This window comes from Pyricularia grisea, chromosome VII (genome assembly GCF_004355905.1).
Source record: "Pyricularia grisea strain NI907 chromosome VII, whole genome shotgun sequence".
NCBI classification, from domain to species: Eukaryota; Fungi; Ascomycota; class Sordariomycetes; order Magnaporthales; family Pyriculariaceae; genus Pyricularia; species Pyricularia grisea.
The window spans coordinates 2,126,467-2,149,787 of NC_044975.1; the positions used below are offsets into that span (position 1 = coordinate 2,126,467).

A 23,321-nucleotide genomic window follows, 5' to 3' on the forward strand; every position below is an offset into this window, starting at 1 on the left:
TTCAGATAGACTAGATGTTTTCTTTTTTTTCCCTTTCTTCACTTCTTCCTCTACAGAAGAAAGTCTCTCACTACTAGATGTCCCCCAGGGGTATCGGTGGTGTTGTTTCCTTCAGATGTTTAATCAGGATTAGACGGTTTGGTGTTGTTTTTTCGGACTATGTTCCCTTCTTAATATATCCATAGATGGGTATGCCTATTTTATAACCAATATTAGTGTCTCTCTCTTTAAAACTCCCAACTTCTTAAGCACGCCTATTCGGTGACATCTCACATCGCTGTGCGCCAAAACGTGCTCAGACATGCATCGCATGGCTTCCAACAGGCACGGGACATATTTGGCTTCAACTAGTCTCGGAACGCCTACAATAATATATCTGCACGTGCTTGCTCTATCTACCACCAGGGTCAAGTTTAACCATATCAAATTTAAAAACAATCCTGCAGAATCATGGAAACCTCTTGAAGTATATATGTTGTAAATTATAGGGCATCAACTGAATAAAAGTGCTTGTTGCATGCCTTTCACGATAACGTCGTACAGAGCTCAGAAAGTGGTATCAAACGCTGCCCAAAGACAAATAAAAACAGACAACCCGCCCAGCCTCGTAACAGATAGATCCCAGAAAAGGAGAGGGATAAAGGACACAAAGAGAGTCATTATATAAACAAATCATGCGGGAGAACACAACAAGGCATCCCGCCTGATCCTCTCCTTGTCGATAAACCCCCCAGAAAATAGACAAAAACCGCCAAGGATATCTCGTGATAGGTATCAAAAACTGATGATCAAAAGAACCAAAAAAGAAATACTGACCCATAGGATGCTCAGAAGTCGCACAAATCCAAAAAAAGAAGTCACCTTCTATATACGCGGAGAGCGCAAATGTAAATAAATGAAGAGGACAAAAGAATCCGTGTGTATGGCCAAGGTCACCGTTGAAACTTTGTGAGTGACGGAAAAGGCTTGAGCTGCTTCTTCCCTGTTCTTTCAGGGAAAACTTTACAGACTCATGGTCAACCAATCCCACTCCTGGGGCACAGCAGTAGCAGCTGAGCCCGAAGACAGGAGCCCGCCAGTCGACGAAAGTGCGCTTGTCGACATGCCACCTCCCAGCATCCCAGGAGTGATCATGGATCGCGTCGACGCCGACATGCCGAATGAGTTGGATGTCAATCCGGCGAATGACGCCGACGTAGCCGTGGTGCCGAATCCACTTGGCCTAGTGGCAGCCTCGTTCGAGCCGGTCGAATTTTCAGGGCTGTCGACCTCCATAGCGTCGCTATGGTTGGCGTTGTTCATGCCGATGAGGCTAGCGTTGGCCGTCGACGCCTTGCTGTGTCGACGCTGCCTCTTGGGTCCGAGGGCAACCGTTCTCGCGGCTGCCGCAGCTCCGGGCCCAGGCATATTCTTAGGGGGTGCAGCTGCTATAGGCACCACACCTTTGCCGCCGACAGCCACCGATCCACCGCTGTTGTGACTTGTCGGTGTGCTGCCGGCCGTGTTTCCACCCCCAGACATGGGGCTCTCGCCCTCATTGGCGCTTCCCGCTCTGCTCTGGGATGCTGCAGGTGCAATGGCTGGGGTAGGCGCAACCTGGACATTAGTCGTCGATGCTGTCCGAGAGATGGCCAGTGAAGAGTTCTTCCTGGTGTTCGTTCCCGAGGCAGCTGTTGAGGCCGCTCCCTTCTTCGATCTCGAACCCGAAGTAGTTCCAGGAACGTTGGATCCAGAACCGCGGTTTCGCTTCTTGATAACATCCGTCTTCAAACTCAAGGGTCTGACCACACCATGGAGCTTCAAGAAAAGACCGCAGGCATTACAGAGGGGCTGACCCTCAGGGTTTCGACGCCACAGCGGAGTTGTTTGAGTTGCACAGTTGGTACACGTGGTAGGTGCATCTCCGCCCTGGTTATTGCCCTGCTGTTGCAAGTTTGTCGCCGAGCCATTTTTCGAGCCTGGCGGCGGGGAAGATGGCCGGCTGTGGACAACGGACGAGAAGCCCGAAGTGTGACCATTGGCCATATCGGCGGGAGGTGAGTTGGTGTTGCCTTGCGCACCTTGCTGTTCGTATTGCATCTGGCTGTGCGGGATAGCCGTCGTTGAAGCGTTGCGCGGGATCCTACGGCGAGAGTCGGCCTGGTTGCCGTGAAACGATTGAGACTGGGAACGGGCCAATCCACCCTCGGCGTAGTCCCCATTCTTTTCGCCAAACTCTGATGGTATCCCGCCAATGGTGTTCTGCCTGCGAGGGGGACCTGCCGGATACCGAGCTGCCTGCGTGCTAAAGTTGCCAGGTAGAGTAGCGTCCCAGCCCATGGGGTTGGTACTACCGAAGTCAACCGCAGGCTCGTCCATGGCTCCTGGAGAGAATTCACTGGCAAGCGCCAGATTCCGGTCTGCAAAAACACCGCCATCCTCCTCGTCGTCCGAGTGCCCGCCAAAGTTGAACGCATTGTTCTCCTGCATCATGTTGAAGCCTGGAGATTGCGCAGCCTGCTCGTTCTGGAAGACCTGTGCGGGGTCGATATGCCCAAAAGTATTGCCTGACGTGGCATATGACGAAGACATACCATTACTGGCCATTGATTGTGGAAAGAATCCTCCTCCATTTGTATTATATGAGAACGGCTGCGTCTGCATATTCTGGGCAGCCGATGGCTGCCTGAAAGAATGAGACCGTTGATGACGAACATCCATACCATTTCCGAAGAAGAAAGAGCCCTCTCCGTTTTCATTCATGGGGTGAGGTGTAGACACTTGAGATTGGTAGGCAGACCCAGGGGGTGAGTATAGGTCTGGGTTGGCCAGTGAGTTCGTCATGGATTGTCCATTGAACATGTGCTGAGGGAACCCGTTGGATGCCATAGGTGACGTTGATGGTGAGAAGGAAAAGTTCTGCTGATACGGGCCAGCAGAATGGATCATCGGTTCGTTTGGCACGTTGAAAGCATCGATAGTGAATGGGCTTCGGCCGTTGGTCGTCATCGGTTGGCTGACATTGATGCCGTTGGTTGAATCAAGTGTGTAGTCATTAAATCCATTATCGGCGTCCAGATCGTTGGACAAAGTGTCAGTGACAATAGAAGGAACCTGGAAGGGAGAGCAGCCTCTCGGTCGTTTGCGGGTTGTCTAGCACGAGTTTATATCTTAGCAAACATCGGACGAAGACGCAGCCACCATGGGGTGCTGCGGCTTTACAGGAGCTTCTGGGAGGAGAAAACTCACCCTTCTGTCGTCAATGCTAGTCTTCCTGTGATGTCGTTTGAGATACCCAAACTCGTTGTCCATCCTGCCACGCTGGGCGGCAGCAGGCACCGACTGAGGGTTGAACTGTGACTGAGTAGCTACCTCGTTCTTGCGAGACTTATTAATTGGAATAGCTGAGGAAATAGCATTAGTGGAGGCGCTGTCGGGTTTGCCGGCTTCCGGCGTGGTCGCAGCAAGGCCCGAAGATGCCGAGCCGTGGCTGGAGTCTATAAAGTCGTCTAGGCTCATCTCCCCCGTTGAACTCTTCTTCTGTGTAGGTGTCTGACGGAGTTGCTGCGCTATACCACTCGGCGCATTAGGCTTTGGTGTTGGAGAGGATAACCTTGAACCACGAGAGAATGTTAGCTTCTTCTCCCTTTGGCGATGGCCCTCCCTCTGCACGGTGACAGTTAAACAAAGGAGCACAGCGAGGCTAAACATGTCTTCGGTAATGGCAAAGCGGTGATCGATTGTGAGGATCGACCATTCATTTGTGTGCCGCTCAGACCATGCATTTTGTAGACAAGTACATACCTCGCGGATTCCTCCTGCTGTCGCTTGCGCAGATTGACGTGCATCATGCGCCATGTCAAGTTCTCCATGCGCTCTTGGTTCGGCAACATGGTCTTGGTTTTGCTGAAAAAGCGCCATACTTGGGCGGCGAGGGGGTCCTGCTCTTGCAAGAGCTCCGGAGTGTCCTTGACGCGAGCCATGCCGTTCCTCAGATCCTCAAATGCCTCTGTCCTGGCCAGTTTATTCTGAGCGTCATTGAATGCCGACTGACGGTCCGAGTTGAGTTCGCGGAGCGAGGCCGGCAACGGATCGTCACTCGAGTCGGAGCCGGGATCGCGGCCTGGCGCCGCGGGTCGGCGGGGAAATCGGAAATCGTGCTCTGTTATTGTGGGATTCATTGTTGTGGCTGGATTATTTTCAGAAATGACGATTTGGGGAGACCTTTATGTCGCAAGCGACCGGGTCGGGGGGTTTGTTGGGTGCAAATGATTGTTTCGGTGGTCGCACAAAGACGTTTTTTGTTCGATTGTGACAAAAGCAAATGAATGGGCAAGACGAGACAGCGGAAGCGGCAAGGCCAAGAGGAGTGCTTCGAAGAACGAAAAAAAAAGTGATCAGGAGCAGCCAGGCGATCGTTGCCTTCCCCCCACGTTTCCAATCTTCTCTGAGTAGGTAGGTACGGTAAAGTGTGGCCTGTTTTTTACGTAGGTACCGTAGTCAACGCACCAAGGGCCCAGAGCAGACTGGACTGAGCTCTGGTGGTGGGTTGGACTGGACCAGCGCAGGACCGTCGGTTACGGCGCACACCAATATTTTTTTTAATTCCCCCCGCTGCTGGATTATACCCGATGAGACCAGGTTAACTCGGTCAAGTGTTATTTTCCCAGGTCTAATCCCGTCTTTCTTTGTCTTTTGTCGCCCGTCCCTGTCGGTCGCAGATCGGGCGGCGCACTCTAATTGGCGGGGTTTGGAGGTGCGAGGTGACAGCCGAGGGAGAGCTATGAGAATTTCGCGCTCACTACCGCAAGCTAATATGCCTAATTGGACTCTGATTGCTCGAGGAATGTCGTACAGGTCGAGTTGAGTTCAGTTCTATCGATGAGGGGATAAGACCTTCACTTAGTGGTTGGTTTGGGCGACGACCTTGAAATCTATGTGGCCCATTCGAATCGGGCGGGTATAAGGGTAAAGGGGTGATGATGGAAAACATAAAATAAAATAAAGAAAAAAAGAATAAAATAAATTAGAAACCAAATTTGATGGAAACAACCGGGTCACTGCTAGGGTGGTTGGTATATTGTAGTGTGTGTAGTGAATGGTAGGTAAGTAAGGTTGCGTGTATTCCAGCTGTGGAAATCCAATCGCCCAAGCCTTTCTTACACATACAATTCATTCGCGGCCGGAGGGAAGGGGAAGAATGATTTACACAGCCAAGCGACGACGGCACAGGTTACTTTACTTCACAGGAGCAGCCGACGTAGGCCGCTGCGCATCTTGCAGCTGACCGGGCGCCCCCCAAGGCAAAGGGAGAAAAAAAAAACTCTCACTCACAAAGCAAGCAAGCCCACCCGCTCTCCTGGGGCCCTGCAATGGAGCGAGTGGTCGGGGGGGACGGGCTGGGCTGGCCTGCAAAAACAATTATTCTTAGCAGGTTTAGTTGGCAAAAAGTGTGGGGGTCCCCTCTCTTTTCCTGCGCTGCAGCGGGGTGTGGTTCAGGGCACTCGCTTGCTTGCCTGTGATGTGTGATGATGCTTGATGTCGTCGGTCATCCTTGAGCCGAACAAGACAGGGAGGCCATGTGATGCATTTCAATACTTGCACAAAGTGTTCCATTAAACATCCCCCTATGCGTTTATCCTTTCGATCCGCAATCTCATCGCATATGTCGGAGGGGCTATAGTACGATGTTAATGTACGTAGTTATTCTTAATTGCTGTGGAATTTATTTCTTCGAGTCGCTTCATGAAGGCAATTTGCGCCAAAATAATAAATACACTCTTTACTTACAAAAACGCTAGCTTTTAACATTTGATACCGTCCAGTCTTCTTTTCTCCAATTTCTTCACACCCTTCCGAGAAAGTCACCCTTGTCGAACCCCCACCCCACCACCACCACCGCACATAACATTTAACCACCCCCGGACCAAACGCACGTACTCCACGACCCAAGCTGCCACCACCATACATAAAAAAGGAGGGACAAACACAGAGGGGNGGGGGGGGGGGGGGGGGGGGGGGGGGGGGGGGGGGAAATAGGCATACCACACTGGTAAAGAAGAATACTTCATAGACCAGCGCCGGTTTTCGGCAGGGATGACACGATGTGGAGTACACCCAAGGGTTGAAGCATCTGAGTGATTGGTCCAAGCATAGGGCCCAGGCCCGATGACATCTGGGATTTTCCTGCAGGGCTGCACGTCGTCTCGTCTCCTTGTCCCTGTTTGCTTGGCTCCTTGCAGTCGCGCCTCGCGTACAGACGAAAAAAAAATGACTCTTCCGCAGGCCAGCTCCCTCCAGTTCGGGATAGGCTTCGGGTCTATATTCGGCGTATACCTAATTTCTGTGTCGAGAGCAGCCCTTTGAAACGATCGTTCAGGGGCTTGCCACATGCGTGCGTCCATTTTCTTTCTTTTTTCTGCCCTGTCGTCGCATCTTTTTTTTTCTCTTTCTCTCTCTCTAATAGGATCCACGCTTCTGGACATAAGACTTTTCTATGCATATTACTTTACAGTAGTTCTAAAGTCTAGACTATGATAGTGAGGCTATACCGGAAACCCATAATTTTGGAACCTATTTGTCGGTAATAGTGTTTAGTCATTACCCAGGACGAAGTCTAAAATACCAACCAATACGGTAAGTATACTTACTATGGTAGTATACAAAGTTACATTCACTGCTACTCAGTAACCTGCTTGTAACCCCGTAGGACTGACTTTGGGGGCGAGGGTTTTTGTTAACCCATCTGGCCCACATCTCCTCTAGAGGTTCGTCGATGTCCATCTTAACTAGAAAGGGTTCTACCAAGTAATTAATAGGGTATTTCCCGACTCGTTGGGATTTACTGTTTACTACTACTACCGGTATAATATTTGCTCCAGGCCCCAAACAGGTCTCCAGCAAATCTCCAGCGCGGAGTAATGTGGAATTGAAAAAAGTGGACGACTAGGACCCCGAAGCTCTCCAGCCAGAAAAGGAATGAACACCCAGCCCGTAGTAAATAAACAACGCAACAACAAAAAGAATCACGACAATAGTAGGTCCGATATCGAGCATGTAGGCAGTATAGCAAAGGAAAAGTCGCCGGTTAATTAGCCGACAGAACCCGCCGGGTCTTCATCCATACGACCCGGTGAGGCTCGCAGCCGCATGGTACTATTAAATACGTACCCTACTAGCAGCAAGATAATACGGTACCCAATCCAAGGTCGGCATAAACCACGGTCTAATTGAGGGTCGTCGACGATGTTCGTCAACAACCAGAGACCAGACCATGGGACGTGCTTACTGTAAATATGGGGGACATTAGTAGTCATGTTGGTGGATCCTACAACCTACCATGGTAAGGTAACGACATCAAGCAAGGGTAGGTAGTCTTGGTAAATACATTAATACATTAAATAGAATTTGTTATGATTACAAGGCACCTTACGTAGATGAACCAAAGATGCTGTGGATAAAGTGGCGGCTCGAGGGCAATGGCAATTTGCCTGCCGGGCGTGCCTGAACTTGCCTCTTTTTTTTTTTTTTTTTTTTCTCTCTCTTTTTTGGTCTGGCCCATTCCTCCCCCTCCCGTCATGGCCACCACGATGACGACTTTATACCCGCAGACTCTCCATCCTTCGGTCCGAAGCCAAGGGCAGAAGGACCCTCAATCTAGGCGAAGTACTTCGTACATACATACGAGCGGGCCGAAAGAGCTTCTATTTGTGATTGTGAACTACAATACTACTACGTATGCTACAGCTACCTTATCTCCAAGGACCCGTCGGGGCAATGATGTTTGATATCCTGATTGAACCATCAGCCCAGCTCAGCCCACCGGTCATTCCCGAGCGACGAGCATTAACCCGGTACTTTCCGACCGTTGAGAGGAGCCACCCCCCTCCTGAGAGAGACAGAGAGATGGGGAGGGGGGAAAACATGGCAGGGCCACCCTTACAATTGTCACATGCAGAACCATACTCCTTAGCACGTAGGTACGACAAAGGAATACTTGTTCGTTGGTGTACGAAGTACAAGTCGTCCGTAAAATACCGTAAGGTGGTAGCTGTCAGCAATCAAAGGCAAGCGGACCCGGGTCCGGTTCTGCATGCTAGGTACTGTACAGTAGAACCAGAGACGGCTGAAGGCTCAAATGCGACAAGCATGTCCGGGAAAAATCCATTTGGCTTATGGCAAGAAACCCCGATCGTAGACATGGGCCCGATGAACTGCGTGATCGGGGCGGGCGGGGTCACAGCACTAGGACCTTCGTCCGGACCCCATCTCGTTCGGGACAAAAGTCTTTTTTTTTTGAAGAATATTTGGAGTGGAAACTTTTAGTATGAAAAGTGGTTTATTCTCAACAATCAATACCAATTAACATTGGACAAGTATCAACCTTGGGTTCACGGGAAGAGATGAGAGTGCAACAAATAAAACCGAAATCTTAGAAAAAGGAGAGGAAAAGAGAAACAGGAGAGAATGACGACTGAATGAATCAAAGAAAACTAGATCAAAGAAAACTAGATCAAAGCCTCCAACAAGGTTGTTTCCTGCTATTTGCTATTCGGGCTTCTCTCCTTGGACAAAAGCCTAGGAGTCCCTTGCGACTCGCAGCATCGCATTAAATCTTCCAAAAGTCAGTGTCATGGCGGTGAATACTACTCCTACTACTACTTTCACTAGGCTAACAGTGTCGCTACGGCTTGACACGACTTGAAATATTCACATGTTTGTTTTCTCGAGAAATTCAACAAAAAAGAGAACCTGTCAGCCAATTTTCGCAAAATGTTTAAATCGGTCATCCCAAAATCCCAAAGCTGAATGCACTTTAACCTAGACTAGTAGACAGCTAAGGGTCTAGCTATTTTTTGCGGGGAGCTTTACCTGAAAGATGATTCGCACCAAGCCCATCCCGTTGTCGGAGTCTAGGCCGTTGGGGGATTGATGAATCGAAGGGCTCGAAAAGCAGTTCAGTTGAAGCGGTGTGGGTGGGTAACGGTAAAAATAATAATAATGAAAAAGCGCGTGCGTCTCTTTTCCCTGCCCCGCCCATACCCGCGTGCACGTACAACCGAGAAATAAGTACATGGTACAGTTACTGTAACAAGGGCAAGGCAGGACAAAACACAAGGCGAAAAAAAAGAGCAGGGTCAAGGAAAAAAAAAAAAAAAAAAAAAAAAAAAAAAAAAGGTTGTCGGTACCTTGTAAAAGCCCAACGAGGTCCGGCTCAATTAATAGCCACCTTGGCACGCTGGTGCGCAACGGTCGGCGGTTTTGCTTGCGAGATGAACCGAACGAACGGTGGGAACACGCCCCCCCTCCAGCGAATGAGGAGCTCCAGGCGGCAAGATGGTTAATTCACGGATGGGCCCCCCCGAGCTGCGTGGCACCTAAGCGAGCGAGTTGGAAAGCGACAAAAAAAAAAAAAAGTAAAAAAGAGAAAAGAGAATGAAAAATTATAATGAAATAAAGAAAAGAAGAGGGCTGTCTTCCTTCTTCCTCCTTCTCCTCCCGCCCTGGTCGCGGCGCTAGAAAAAGCTGCATTTGCATTTGCATGCACCGTGACGCCCGAGATGCACTACTACTTACTTCGTAGCACGGGAGGTGGGAGGAGGGGTGGGGAATTTTGATGGACAAAGGAGGCAGCGGAGGCTTTTAATTGTCGCAACCAACCAGCATTCACTGTTGGTTTTCCGATTGGAATGATGGGTGGAGGAAATTATTGGGGAACAAAGGGTGTGTGTGTGTGTGTGTGGTCGTTTGCATGTAGCGCGTGGGGGGAGAAACACGGAACGGGATGGTATTATGTATGAGATGGTAAAAAGCATGTAATTGTGTGGCATGGGATTCGCTGGGGTAGAAATCGAGCATGTTGTTTTTTCATGTCCGGGGAATTGATGTACCGCAATAGGTAGGTACTGTAATTAGGAGTTGATGGGTGTGGTTCAATTTGGAAGGGCATGCAAAAGGCCCCAAAGAGAGTGAGAAGCAAAAACAAAAACCACGACAGGGGTTCGCACCGGTACGTGGGGGTCACCATGCGACGATGGGTTTGTTTGGTGTGACCACCCCCCTTGGAGTCTTCGGCTTGCTTTCCGTGAATCGTCTTGGCGACTCGACTCGGGGTACGGAATATTATTTCACTCCAAAGGTGCACGAGCATCTTTTTGGGACTTTTGGAAGGGAGGCAGGCACTAAAGAAAATCCCTGTGATTGTGAAATAATAGGACCATTACAAATCGATATTGAATTCAAATGCTAAATACGTACATAAGACGCTCGTTGTCATCAAGGCCACGATCGATTAACTCATTAGGTTCTCGGGCTATTATGCAATCCCACATTGACTTACAACGCCTTTGCTGATGATAGTATCAGTGTCGCAACCTCACAACTGACTGGCGAGCAGTATCTCATATAAAGGTTTGATTTTCAACGTGTGTTTTTCTTGTTCTTCTTTCTTCTTTTTATTCATATCACTTTTTTTTTCGTTTTTATATGCTTTTCATCGTTTCCTTTCTCCCAACTTTGCCTTTTCTACATCCCTCTGCCATTGAGTCTGCTGTACCAGGAGCATCTCTTGCCTTGTTGGGTGTAAGATACATCCTTCTGCAGGTCGTACGGTTTACATGATCGATCCGACTATACGACTGATATATTTCAAGCCTAAATCTCAGTTCTGACGGGAGACTGCAGAATCCACACCTTGGAAAGCAAATGCCAATGTAACAGTGACCCAGGCCAACAGTACCGTATGTTGCGTACATATACCTTGCTCACATATTCAACCATTCTCCTCAAAAAATAAAAATGGCATGTACGTTTTCTTATCTACGGAGTAAAATATCCAGGGCGCATTGCCAAGCCTAGATGAGTGGCGCCGTGTGTGCTGCTTCCCTGCAGAAGAAAGGTTCAGAGGCCAATGCCACGAGTTGGATGGAATGCAGGACTTGGAGAGGTGGCAGCAGCCCTGCATCTGTGTATAATTTATATGGGGGCTAGATCGGAATGCTTATCTTGATGTCCCACATTCCTGGGGTACATGGACAGGTATGTAAGTAAGGTGAGCCCTTGAACGCCTCTCCGCCTTTACAGACCCCAACATGACCACTAACGACTTTGGCAGCATGGGTGGAAATACTGTAGACTCTGGTAATGAACACCCTTCAACGAACAAACATGAATGACTCCTAGAAGTTCACTATCAAATCCTTCACTCCTCACCCGTCCAGGAACAATATGTTGAAAAAGGCCCCCGAATCCGGCTTCCAGACCGGATCCGAACGCTGTTCTTTGTTCCGTGTGAAATGCTCATTATCTCTTTGTCTTCAACGCCCCTACTCGGACCAGCAATGTCACTCACGCAAAGATACTTGACCCAAGGGAAAGACCCGTCGAGGTCAACCTTGACAACGTCTAAACCACCATGATCCAACATCAAGGCTCCCTGCATGCTCGTTACTTGAGTACCGGTTAGCAGAAAAAAATAACAAAATGCATGCACTCGCAGGCGTGCGGAAACGAAAAGGCCCAGGGTGTATCAACCTCGGCGTCATCCTCCTTCTCTTTGCCTCACTCGCTCGGGGCGACGAGGACCATTCAGATGTGACGGTGACGACCAGCATGGTCTTGACCAAGACCATCACCACGCATCTCGGAACAAGACCTACCCAGCCAGCAAACCATGTCGGGTATGGCCTCCAGGGTTGTTACAGAAGACCAGACGGTGACGGAGAAGTCGGGCTCGAGGTGAATATGCCTCTGAGCAACGAAGAAGCCAATGTGTTGACCACGAGTATATGTCTCGAGGCGTGTGTCAGGGCCAGCTTGGGGAGAGGAGCGGTGGATACCTACAGCTTTGTTGCCGTCGGGGAGGGACGGTGAGTTAAGGCCCGACCAAGTCACACTGGTGACTGGCGGTTATGATACAGAAACTAACATGCTCTCCGCTCGTTTGTTGTATAGGGAATGCTACTGCGCAACGAACCTTTCCCCCGAGGCCACATCTGTCGGATCCGGCAACTGCTCAACCCCATGCGCAGGGGACAAGAAAACTGCGTGCGGTGGTCTGGACCACATCTCGGTGTACTCGCTCGTGGACGCCTCTGCGGCGCAACGCTATGCAGCCCAGGGTATGGGCACCGGCGACCCCGGAACCCCCGCGTTCCTGAGTAGCAGTAAGAACGGGGGCAAGGCTGCAGCCGTCGCGATGGGCTCACTTGCTGGCTGTGCCACCTTTGGGCTGCTGGTATTTCTGGGATGCAAGCTCTACAGACGTCACAACGACCTCACATCTGGTCGGCGCCGTTCACGGATGGCCACAGAAACGGAACAGAAAGACAAGCAAAGGAAGGATGATGACGGGGTCTTGGTCATCAAGGCCCCCGAGCCCGACGAGACATGGTCCAGCCTGCAGAGATCAAGACCTCCTCCGCCCCTGCCGCCCTTGGCCAGCCTCGGCGACCACGGCGGACAGCACGCCGGGAGACGGGAGGAGATTATGCGCGTGCAGTTCGTCCACAGCCTGCACCCGAGAAGCGAGCAGGGCTCGGCGGGAGGGAGCACCGCCTACCAGCAGCCTTCGGCGATGGTGCCGGCGTCTCCGCTCTCGCCGGCCGACGATGGACTGCGTCAGAGGCGGCGGTCGAGCAGCAAGCCCGTCGACTGGGCCCGGTTCGACGCCGTCATCCCCAACGGTCAGTTCTCGCCCGCCACGTCGCCGACCAAGGACCGCTTCTTCAACGAAAGGCCGCGCCGTGCCTCGATGACTGTGTACTGCAACAACCACGGTGCCGGTTCTGCGACGTACCCGTCCTCTTCTTCCGACTCCATCGAAGCAACCTCTGCTACGCACCCATCGAACGGTCGGAACAACGTGAGTGACAACGCCGAACCTTCTGCAGACAATGCCCCTGTCCATCCCTACCGTCCAGAAAATGTCCGCGTCAGCGCGTGGTCAGCGTCGACGGCAGAGCCGAGCCCTCAGTCCACCACGACGGTCGGCAGCAGCATCCTCGACGTGTCGCTGTCATCGCCATCCACATCCAGGCTGAACCACAGCCAGATGGCCACACCAGCCCCCGCCGCCACGGGTGGGCTGGGCGAGCGGGCCTGGAGCCGGCGGCGCCTGAGCACACCTTTTCCTCCACCGGGCGGCGGCAGTCCGGCATCGAGCCACAGCAGCGGTTCGTCGCGGAGGTCCAGCCTCGCCGACATTGTGGGTGACTACCACGGCGTCCGGGTCGGACGAGTCGAGCAGCTGCGAGAGAAGGAGGAGGAGAAGGAGCAAAAGCAGCAGCCTAGGGACGACCTCATGCCGTCGCCGCTGCACGTCGTCAAGTGGAAGAAGAGCTTTGCCGACATGCGACGGGCCGGCGGTGCTGCTCACGAGGGAGACGACGGTGTTGATGGCTCGCCCGTCCTGTCCGTCTGGGACATTGCACGCACGACGCCAAAGGTGGAGGAGCTCTCGCCAAGGGAGTCGTCCAAGGGCAAGTTTGAAGAAGGGATGCCGGAGTCGCCGATGTCGAGTAAGGGAACCAATGGCTTTGATAAGGGAGATGGTGAGCAAGACAAGTCTCAGGGGCGTGCGCATATTGGACAGGATGGAAGCAAGGCGGCGTCGGTGGCTGACGAGCTGCTGATCATTTTGCCGGCGACAACATATGATGGTGGGAAAGCGTTGGCTGCTGCTAGGAACAAGAAGATGGTTTAGGTTTTGTGGGTTACTTATTTCACTTTTCTATCTTTTCTATTCTTTTCTTTGGTTTTGCGATGGATTTGACTGCTTCTCCCGGAGTTGGAGGAGGCCTTGACAAATGCGTTGTGGGGTTTGTTTTCTCTTGTTTTGTTTTTCTTGAAGTCTCAGGCTTGTTTGATGTAGTGACAGAGGTCCTCGTTGACTAGAGTATAAGAAATAACCCAAAGTTTTAATTTTAAGTGCACTTTTTTTTTTTCGTTTCATGAAAGAAGTGTAATATTGCTAAATTTGGGTTGTTGCCTCCGTCTTGTACTAGTTCGCCAAGCGGCATACAAGCGTTAGACGAGCCACGCGTCACCCAGAATGATTACAACTATATACCTGATAATTTCTGAAACTGGCTACCTGATTTCAAGTATTTCAATGATGAATCTGGAGGACAGTACTAATTACACGTAAGTATCAGGCGACTGACTGCACTGCGCTGGGGCTAAGTAACTAAGCTTTTCACTCATAGCCCTGGAGGAACATTAATTGGAACTGAAGTATTAATGGTGTGATAACCAGGTACTATAGATTTGAATAGAACAAAATGTAATAACACGTCTATAAAGAATGTATTCAAAAACTGAGCAAAGAAAGTCGTAGCAGGCGGCGAACATGGCAAACACCTCGGGATATCAAAAGCTGGTAAAAAGGACACATTATAAGAGACAATCCAACTCGCAGGCAGAAGAAAAAAAAAACACAATAAGCTGCCAAAGTGAATCAAAGAACGAAAAGAAAATACAAAAATTAAAAGAATCCACCACCAGGCACCAAGACAAAAATCAAAACCAGCAAACCCGAAGCTAGCAGCGCGGCCAACATGGCCTGCACAAAGATGGTGTCCTGGATCTGCCTCAGGGCGGGCTCCTGGATCCAGACCTCGCGGTCAAAGATCTTGCGGACGATGTTGCGCTTCTTGTACTTGACGACCCATGGCTCGTCCTCGTAGCTGTTGCTGCTGCCGAACGAGTCGAACGAGCCCTTGCTCAAGCGGACGCCGTCCTCGCCCACGACCTCGACGTCTCGCTCGTCCGTCTCGAACAACTCCCACGGCCGCACATGCCGGTGGTGCATGCCGTGTAGCACCACGCACATGCCCTTGTACGCCGCCACCAGCGTCGACACCCCGAGCATCCAGCCGATGGCCCCCAGGGCGCGGTAGCCACGCCCCGCCGAGGACAGGGCTAGGATTATGGAGGCCGTCAGCCCGATGAGGATCAGGGAGACGCCCAGGGCGCGGGCGAAAAATACCCGCGCCGGGTTGCCGTTGCAGATGCTCCAGCGGATGAAGTTGGGGTGCGCCTGGCGCCGGAGCGAGTGCTCCACCGTCCGGGCTACGGTCCGGAACGCGCTGGGGTGCGTCGTGTAGGCGAGGGCGTGCACGAGAACGTCGCGTTCGCGCGAGGCGAGGTTGAGCTGCCGGGGAGCGTCTTCCACGATGTAGTTTGCGATGACGCGGTCAATCTCCTCGCGGAAGGGCTGGATGGTGACTGCATGTTGTGTTTCAGTGGTTAGCACTTTTGATTGTGAAATACATACTAGAAGAAAAAAAAGACAGACAGAAACATCACAAGAGTCATGACTTACAAGGCTGCTTAGCACCGGCCGCCGTAAAGGCCTCCTGGGCCTGGGCCTTATAGTTAGTCGACTGCGAGCCGATGATGGTGGACTCGCCATCGCCGCCGACCTGGGATGCGCCCCAGTCGGCCTCGTTGCGATCGGCTGCGGCGGCGGCGCTCTTGTCAAAGTCGGTGCCCTTGAACATCTTGGCGGCGACCTCGGGCTCCTTGCGCATCTTCTCCGTGTGCTCCTTTTGGAGCTTGACCGTCAGTTCGTCCTCCTTGGCCTGCGTCCACTCGGGAGCCAGGGCGAGGTCCGAAGTCGAGACGGCCTCGAAGCGCGTCTTGTAGTCGCGCAGCCAGAGGAAGAACTGCAGGTTCTCGGCCGCACGCTCGACATAGATGAGGTAGTTCATAAAGTCACGAACGGTGCACGGCTTTTCAAGTGTGGTGTTAGTTCTTTTTGTCTGTTTTCCCTCCCAAAATAGGCTATGATATAAGCAAGACAGTTGACTCTCGAGGCACTTACAGGACAGGTACCTCCATCAATGATCTTGTCAAAGGAGAGAGCCGAGGGGATACCCCTGCTCATCCCAGACTGACCCGACTTTACCGAAGTCCCGGCCTTCTCATCGATGCCGGATGAGCTGCCACTGTCGGTCGAGTTGGTCGTGGCACGGCTTGAGGGGCGCACCTCATCCGGCTTGGGGATGAGCTCGGGACGACGGTAAGTCAGAGGAAGAAGACCCATGTTGGCTGTAGCGCTACGGCACGACTCTTGTCTGACAGACTGCTTTGGAGGTTTGAAGATGGAATAGGATAGTATGTAGATGGTCTGCGGCGGGAAGCGCTATAACATAAACCAGATGTTTGACCAGAGTGAGTGACTAGCCGAGACTTTGTAGATATGGAGAAGATAATCTGGGGAGTAGGACCGTGAGCGGCATCATAGACTTATATATAGTTGAATAAGACAGCCTTACAACCACTTGTAACTTGACGTGTAGGCGAAAAACAAAACAACCAAAAACAAAATCTTAATAGGGTAAAAAGGGGCAAAGTAAACCAACCACCTAACGACACAGACCAACTCGGCTTAGGGCTGGAACACAAGTGGAATATAGACTTGAGACCACGAACCCCAACGGACCAACCAAAGGGCATCAACCCAGACCAAAGTCGAGATTGACCCTGGGGGTCTTTTTTCTTGGTTGCCCTTCTCTTCTCTACTCTGTCTGTTTTGGATCATAGCTTACGCCAAGTATTCGCTCTGCGAACACCGCGTGGAAGAGCCACTAGCCCCAGGGGCCGTCGTCTTTCGCGTGGCCCACCTGGGGAAATGGTGGCTTTCCCTCGCTCTCCCATCATTGGGCCAGGTTCGATTTCGACCTCAAGGGCTGTGCTGAACCTGATTCGGTTCAAACAAGCGGGTTTAAGTGCTTGCTGCTAGCCTAGTCCATCGGTCGAGGCTGTTTGCCCTTCAGGGCGGTTTTCTGTTTTTGTTATTTTTGCCCCAGAAATTAGATCGACAAAGCTTAGCAAAGATCGATGATTCTTTTTGCTTTTGTTTTCTCCGCATCCATCTGCCCTAGGAACATCCTTCAATCACGAACGACACTTGAAATTATTTTCTCCGGTTAGTCTCGATCTAGACCGTCAGTGCGCTTAGGTCGCTCTTTTCCATTCCCGTATACAAGGTTTCACAAAACAAACAAGAAAAATCTGGAAATGATGGGCTTTGAGTCACGAACAGGTCCGTCCGAGAGCTGAAAAGTCCATGTCCTGCAAATGGGAATCTCGAGAATTGTCTCTGCCTGCCACACTCCCTTTAGCGTAGCTCACTTCAACAAGCTGGGCCGTCTCTCTCTCTCTCTCTCTCTGCGTGAGACAAAAGAACAAGAAAGCCAAAGCCACAAAAAACTAGCAAAAAAACATGACAGCCTCGTTTCCCTTTGGTGTCATACTTGGCGCTGGTCTGAAAGAAGAGATACGAGCCCTTTGTTGTTTAAGCAAAGACATGATTTTTTGCGTCCTCCCTCATCTTGCTTCCCTTGAAAGAAAAAATCCAAGCGCTAGTCTTGTTTCATGTTTTTCTGGATCTTCAATCTTTTTGGGAATGAAAAATCTCTTGAGAAAATCGCATGTAGATCGTCGTTGATGACAATCTATTCTAGAAAGAAATGGGTGTGCTTTGGCCTCCGAGGTCTGCGCGTCGCGGAAGGCAAGTTACAGCTTGATCATGGTCTTCCCGCAATCCTATGCACGCTTAAAACGGTTGATCGTCAAAAGCAACGTGTAGGGCGGGGGAGGCGGGATGTCAAAAAAAAAAAAAAAAAAAAAAAAAAAAAAAAAGCCCGCCAAAAAAATATTCCGCTGTTGCTAAATGCTACGTGATGTGACAGTGCCCAACTGGAGGGGAGCTGAACAGAGAAAACGGTCGTTCGGATATCCGGGGAATCTCCCACGCTAGTCGATGGCTCTCTTCATTGTTCACGCGCGTCTCCCCTCAAACCCATCTCGTCACGTCCCCAGTTGTTTGCCTCTATTGGCAGCTGAAGCCCCTTGCGAGCAAATAGCCTTGCAGAGAGTCCCCTCTTGACCGTTAGGTTTAATGAACTAGCCGTAACGTGGCTTAGTCCTGAGATGCTCCCAGTTTGCACACGTGCTCTGCACAGGAAGACCGTCTTTTATGTGGATCCCATAATCGTAACCCGCATCAGAAACTAGGAAACAAACACCACAAGTAGACTAGCAGACCCGCCAGCTTCAACTCAAACCGGCCGGACCCAACAGCCGCACCAGAGACCGGTGGCAGTGTTCGATGCCACCTTCTGCCCCGAGCGTCTCGATTTGCTCACTCGGTCGCGCCACTTGGCATAACCGGCTCGACCGGCCTCTGGTCCTCATCTTCCCTAGCGCAACTGGTGCCCCTTTCCCTCATCCTCCTCGTGGCGCTCTCCTCGAAGCTACCCCTCCTGCCCCAGTTACGTGGCTGCCTCTTCAGGAAGGCCCCAACGGCCCCCAGGTACCCCTCGTGCCTGAGGAAATAAGCCTGCGACGCTCCTTTGCTCCAGAACTTGATGGCGTAGCTGAGCGTGTTCATGGTTTGCGGGTGACCCCTGATGAAGGATCCGCCAAAGTATATGGCCGACAGCTTGTGGATCTGCGACTGGAGATAGGCGATTTGTCCGATGTTGTTGCTGATGGCGTAGAGCAGCGACCGCGACATGTCGGCCGCCGAGAAGCCGCCATCGTCCTCGGTTGCATCCCCGGCTCCGTTGGCGAAGTCCTCGCCCTGTCCAAAACCCACCTCCGAAGACCCCGGTCCGCAGTCCTCCGCTGCCGACTCGGCCTGCCGCTTCATGCGAAAGACCTTGCCAAAGGACGAAGCGATGGTGGAGCTCTTGAGCCCAATCTTGCCATAGTCGGTCCCGTAAATGTCGCCCACTAGCATGTCCACACGAGAGTTGTCTCCCTTGGAAGCAAGATCCAGCATCTCATCAAAGGACCTAGCGCCCGTCAGCAGCGACAATATACCCCACAGGGTACCACCGCCCAGGGAAGTGCCACCGACACGTTGGTACTTCCTGGGACCCTCGACCTTCAGAAACGAAACTCCAGATCCGATGTTGACCAGCAGGTACGGGTATATCTCCCTCCCGTCGTCGTCGCACCCAGGTGTCGCAAAGTGCATGGGATCGGTCTCCGAGTACGTAAAGACCTCCCTCGGGATCTCGTGGATGAAGAAATCCAAACCGATTATTAGACACTCCATCTCATCCTCACGCAGCACGTCAATCTCGCCCCCCAGCGCCTCGCGGATACGGTCGTAGTACTTGTAGGCGCCGCCACCGGTCGCCATGACGCATAGTTTGTTCGGGACGGAGCCGTTGAGGGGCTGTTGCTCGTCACGCAGCCGGCGCATGAAGGAGAAGCACTCCTCAATTTTGTCCGTCTCGAAGCTGGTAAAGTTCAAGCGGCCGCCAGGATCCGTGGAATCGGCTTCGCGCGAGAAGTAGACTAGTTTGGCGAGGGAGCCACCAATCTGTAATCCGGTGCGTCCATGGTGTTAGTAGGCGAACCTTGTTGGTGACGTATGAGTAACGTTTGATGCGTTTCTAGGGGAAGAAAAGTCTAAAGCAAGCAAATGATAAGAAGAAAAAAAAACATACGTCAATGGCGACATGGCTCACGACGGCCGTGTGGTTCGGGAGTCGAATATCTTGGGTCTGGTGGTGGTCGGGCGAACTGCGCCCAGTCAACAAGCCATTGCCATTGCAATTCCCGGACGGAGTGGCCGGGGTTTGTGAGCCGTCCACAATAAATGCTCCCTTCACGTTGATGCGCACGGCGCCGGGCCTGCTGATGGTGCTGTCGATCTCGGCCGTTGAGGTCGCGGTGCGGGGCCTCGTCATCTGGAGCGGGGGGAGAGTAGTCGTCGTCGGGGGAGCTGTGGCTGAGGGAGACATTGCTGCGCCATTGGGGGCCTCTATTTCATCGGTGATGGCGTATGGTTCTAGATGATGTGCAATGTTGTTCTGACCGGAGCCGTCGGCGCTGGCATTACTACGAACGGCGTCGTCGCTTTTGCCGAGGCTGGGGTTGCTGCTGCTCAGGGACAAGGTTTCCCTGGTGGGATGAGGATGGGCTCCAGTCCCATAAACTTGAGCTCCGCCCTCGGTAAAACATAATTCTGCGCGTGCGGCCTCGGCCGGAGCTCTGCTGTGGGAGCTGTAGCTCGTTGGGTCCATGACACCCGACGGACTGGAGCTGTGGTTTGTCGGGTGGTTCGTTGGGGCGGGGTAGTTTTCTGTGGGCGCGCCGGTTTGGGGCCCGGCAAGATTGTGCTTGTGTGCAGGTTTGTCCGTTTTCAGTGACTTGGGTAATAATCCAACGATCGGTTTTAATGAGATGATTCTTGGTATTTGTTTCGAAGCTTTCTTTATTAGTTTCCCTTTCTCTTCTCGTTACGGCGGCATTTGCTCTATGTTTTCCACAGAGGCGAGGTCGTAAAAGAAGTTTTGAAATAAGCGAAAAACTCTGTGCCCCATTGTGCTCCTTAATATCTCTCTCATCTGTCTTGCTATTTTTTATTTTTATTTTTTTGCTGTTTTCTGTTTTTGTGTTTCGTTTGGGCTCATTCTGAGAATTACGGTGCAGTTTTCCTCCTGGTGAAATCTGTATTAGTGATTTGCTGCTTCTCTCGTACAGCAGTCGGTTGAGCTCCATTGCCATCCGTTATCTTTAGTGGAGCAGACCGGGTCCGTTCTCAAGCTGCTCTAAACCATACGTACTTCGTACAACAACAGCACACCACAACAAATGCACGCAATGCACCAGATCGGCGCTTCTGCATCGTACTGCAGCTGATGCTCGTGGGCAGTCACAGGTTCTTACGTCACATGGACCCTGACCTGACTTGCCCAGAGTGCCCTGACCCTTTGGACCGACTGTACCGTTCCGCCAGGCCGCCTATCGGTACAGTAAATGCTTATTTCTAGTTTCAACAAACGGTTCGGCAGTTGAGGAGAGAAATGCAATCATATCTACCTACAAGCTAATATTAGAAAACTAGCTAGATGGGTACTGTAGATCCCAGAAAACCCCAGGTACTATGGTAGTCAATTTGTTGATCTGCCTCCGTTTTTGAATTTCCTTTCATCCCATTAATCGGAATAAATAAATGATTCTCAACCAAATAAAAAAAAGTTCGGAGTTCCGAGGATGAAAAATGGTGCAGCCAGCTAAAAAAATTAAGGAAATTCATTCTGCCACTGTTCAACACGAAACGCAAGATGACGTAGCGTAATGTTGTTTAAACTCGGTCCCTGAGCAAATTGTTCCTTTAAGTAATGTGTTACCGTATGCATGTGTCGTTCTCACCTTTCGGTGGTCAATTAACTACAGTAAGTACCTAAGGTAGGTATGAAAACACACTGAACCTGTTGGCTCCGTGCGCAATTCACTAGGCAATCAAAAGGCTTGAAAGGGCCGATTAGACATGATAGCGCACCCGTTTTTTGTATGGTACCTTGCCACGTTTTTGATATGCTATGCTGGTGCAGCTAAAAAAAAAAAAAAAAAAAAAAAAAAAAAAAAAAAAAAAAAGAGAATCTACTGAATAAAAACCTCAAGATAGTTAGGCCTGTCTGCCTGGAAATGAACAAAATGCTTCCCGCAATTCGTCGTCTTGAACGAACCCTGCAGCACCAGCAGGTCGACGAGCCGCATGTCATGTCCCGCCAGCTTGAGGACGAGCTTCTCGCCCGCCTCAAAGACCATACCGCCCTGCTCTATGGGCACCTCGAGCCTGACCACGTCGCCGGGCCTGGCAGGCCCGGCCCCCGCCGTCGACACGCGCCGCATCCCTATCGGGCCGAGATGCTTGAGCGTGCACACGTCAGGCACTTCTGCGGGCGACGACACGCCGTCCAGCTCCCCCAGCGGCACGTTGAGGCTCTGCAGCAGGGCGCCGTCGGCCGAGGCCTTGCGCAGCTGCGCCCACACGTCCAGGTCGTCCTGCTGCTCCGACGCCACGTGCACGACCAGCGTGCTCGGCCCCGCCAGGATGGTCCGGCTGGGAAACGTGTACGTGAAGGCCAGCTCGCCCGCGTCGTCGCCCGTCTGTCGGGTGGGCGCGTCCGCCTGGTAGTCGAGGACGGCTGGTTCGGAGCTCCGCGGCGGCGCCGTCGGTCCGAGGGTCTGGTCGGGGTTTAGGTAGAGCTTGACCCTTTCCGCGCCTGGCGCCCGCCAGGGTAGATGCGGCAGCGACTGGGTCTCGTTGGGAACGTTGAAGCCCAGGAGCGAGAGGCGGACGGCCGGAGTCTCTTCCCATCCGTTCTTGGCGTCCTTCATGTAGAAGTCGAAGAAACGCGCGAGGTCCTCGGTGCGCTCTCGGCTGTAGAGGTCGTACCACTCTTGCGTGTCATGTACCACCAACCTATAGGAAGGACAAACCTGTGAGTTGAAAAAAGAAAAGGCGCGTCCGACGGAGGGCCAGAGCAAAAAGTTAAGTAGCTTACCATTTTTTCTCGTGGGGAATCTCTTCAAACCCTCGAAAGGAACCTAGCGTGTGGAGGTTGGTAGAGTAGCTCGCGCCGATGTATGCCGGGACCTGAATAAGGCCGAGCTCGGCGCGTTTGTCCTGCCAGTACTCGTTGTTGTAGTCGGGGTGTTTGCCGAGCATGGCTACCACGTCCTCCTGCTGCTGCCGACCTGTGGAGGGCGTCATAATAGTCAGAGAGAGTGTGCAGGCTCATGTTTTTCGTTTACTGGCTAATTAGACAATCTTCGTACCAGGTATCATTTGAGCAATGAGCCCGGCGAAACCAACATCAGGGATTCCACCTCGACACAGCTGCTCCTGGTACATATCAGATGTACCCTCGAGGGGCGCGATGCAGGTCAGGTGAGGCGGCCGCTGGCTAGCAATGAACCACTGGGCGATGGCGAGCCACGAGTTGCCCGCAAAGGCCACGCGGCCTGAGCACCATGGCTGGGAGGCGATGGCCTCTACCAGGTCATGACCGTCCGCACCCTCTCCCCGGCCCCACCAACGGATGTCGCCCTCGGAGTCGCCCGAACCGCGCGCATCGGCGTTGACAATGGCATATCCTCGGCCCACCCACTCGGCCGGGTCCAGTCTTAGGAAATGGTATCAGCCAAAGGTCATGAGCCCCGAGACGACCATGAAAGGGGTTGGGACTTACCCTTCGAATGACTCGTATCCTGAAAGCGAAGATTCCGGGATGCCGCAGCGGAACGGGAACGATGCCAGGTTTATATTACCCGAGCCCGATTTGCCGTAAGGACTCCACATGATGATAGCGGGAACCGGGCCGGAATCTATGGGTCGATAGATGTCGGCTCGAATGGTGACGTTATCTCTCATGGAGAAGGGCTGGTTATGGTCAAAACAAATAGGAACTGGGAGAGGCCGATTTTGGGGCTGCCGGCGATGGCCCTTGGGTAGTATGATATTAGTAGGAGGTGTCGCCGGGCCCTTGAGAGAGGCGCAAGCCCGTTTGAGAATCTCAACCATGATGAAA

At 52.0% G+C, this 23,321-nt stretch overlaps 4 protein-coding genes across 4 annotated transcripts; 1 reads left to right on the forward strand and 3 right to left on the reverse strand.

The window, feature by feature from the left end:
* Window positions 1-384: 384 nt before the first annotated feature.
* On the reverse strand, window positions 385-5,035 carry PgNI_10644 (uncharacterized protein). The gene is made up of 3 exons (XM_031130617.1): window positions 3,784-5,035; window positions 3,229-3,592; window positions 385-3,132 (listed from the first exon to the last, which is right to left on the reverse strand). The coding sequence occupies exons 1-3, from the start codon at window positions 4,158-4,160 to the stop codon at window positions 1,003-1,005; spliced, it is 2,871 nt and encodes a 956-aa protein (XP_030980207.1). The 5' UTR covers window positions 4,161-5,035; the 3' UTR covers window positions 385-1,002.
* A 6,425-nt stretch (window positions 5,036-11,460) lies between these two features.
* On the forward strand, window positions 11,461-13,681 carry PgNI_10645 (uncharacterized protein; the record flags this gene model as incomplete). The annotated part of the gene is made up of 2 exons (XM_031130618.1): window positions 11,461-11,846; window positions 11,932-13,681. The coding sequence occupies 2 exons, from the start codon at window positions 11,461-11,463 to the stop codon at window positions 13,679-13,681; spliced, it is 2,136 nt and encodes a 711-aa protein (XP_030979991.1).
* Window positions 13,682-14,461: 780 nt separating this feature from the next.
* Window positions 14,462-16,024, reverse strand: PgNI_10646 (uncharacterized protein; the record flags this gene model as incomplete). Its single annotated transcript, XM_031130619.1, has 3 exons — window positions 14,462-15,204; window positions 15,302-15,710; window positions 15,803-16,024. The coding sequence occupies 3 exons, from the start codon at window positions 16,022-16,024 to the stop codon at window positions 14,462-14,464; spliced, it is 1,374 nt and encodes a 457-aa protein (XP_030980208.1).
* Window positions 16,025-17,626: 1,602 nt separating this feature from the next.
* PgNI_10647 (uncharacterized protein) lies at window positions 17,627-23,314 on the reverse strand (the record flags this gene model as incomplete). The annotated part of the gene is made up of 7 exons (XM_031130620.1): window positions 17,627-19,318; window positions 19,446-20,120; window positions 20,671-20,745; window positions 21,403-22,213; window positions 22,296-22,488; window positions 22,570-22,916; window positions 22,983-23,314. The coding sequence occupies 7 exons, from the start codon at window positions 23,312-23,314 to the stop codon at window positions 18,128-18,130; spliced, it is 3,624 nt and encodes a 1,207-aa protein (XP_030980209.1). The 3' UTR covers window positions 17,627-18,127.
* Window positions 23,315-23,321: the final 7 nt, after the last annotated feature.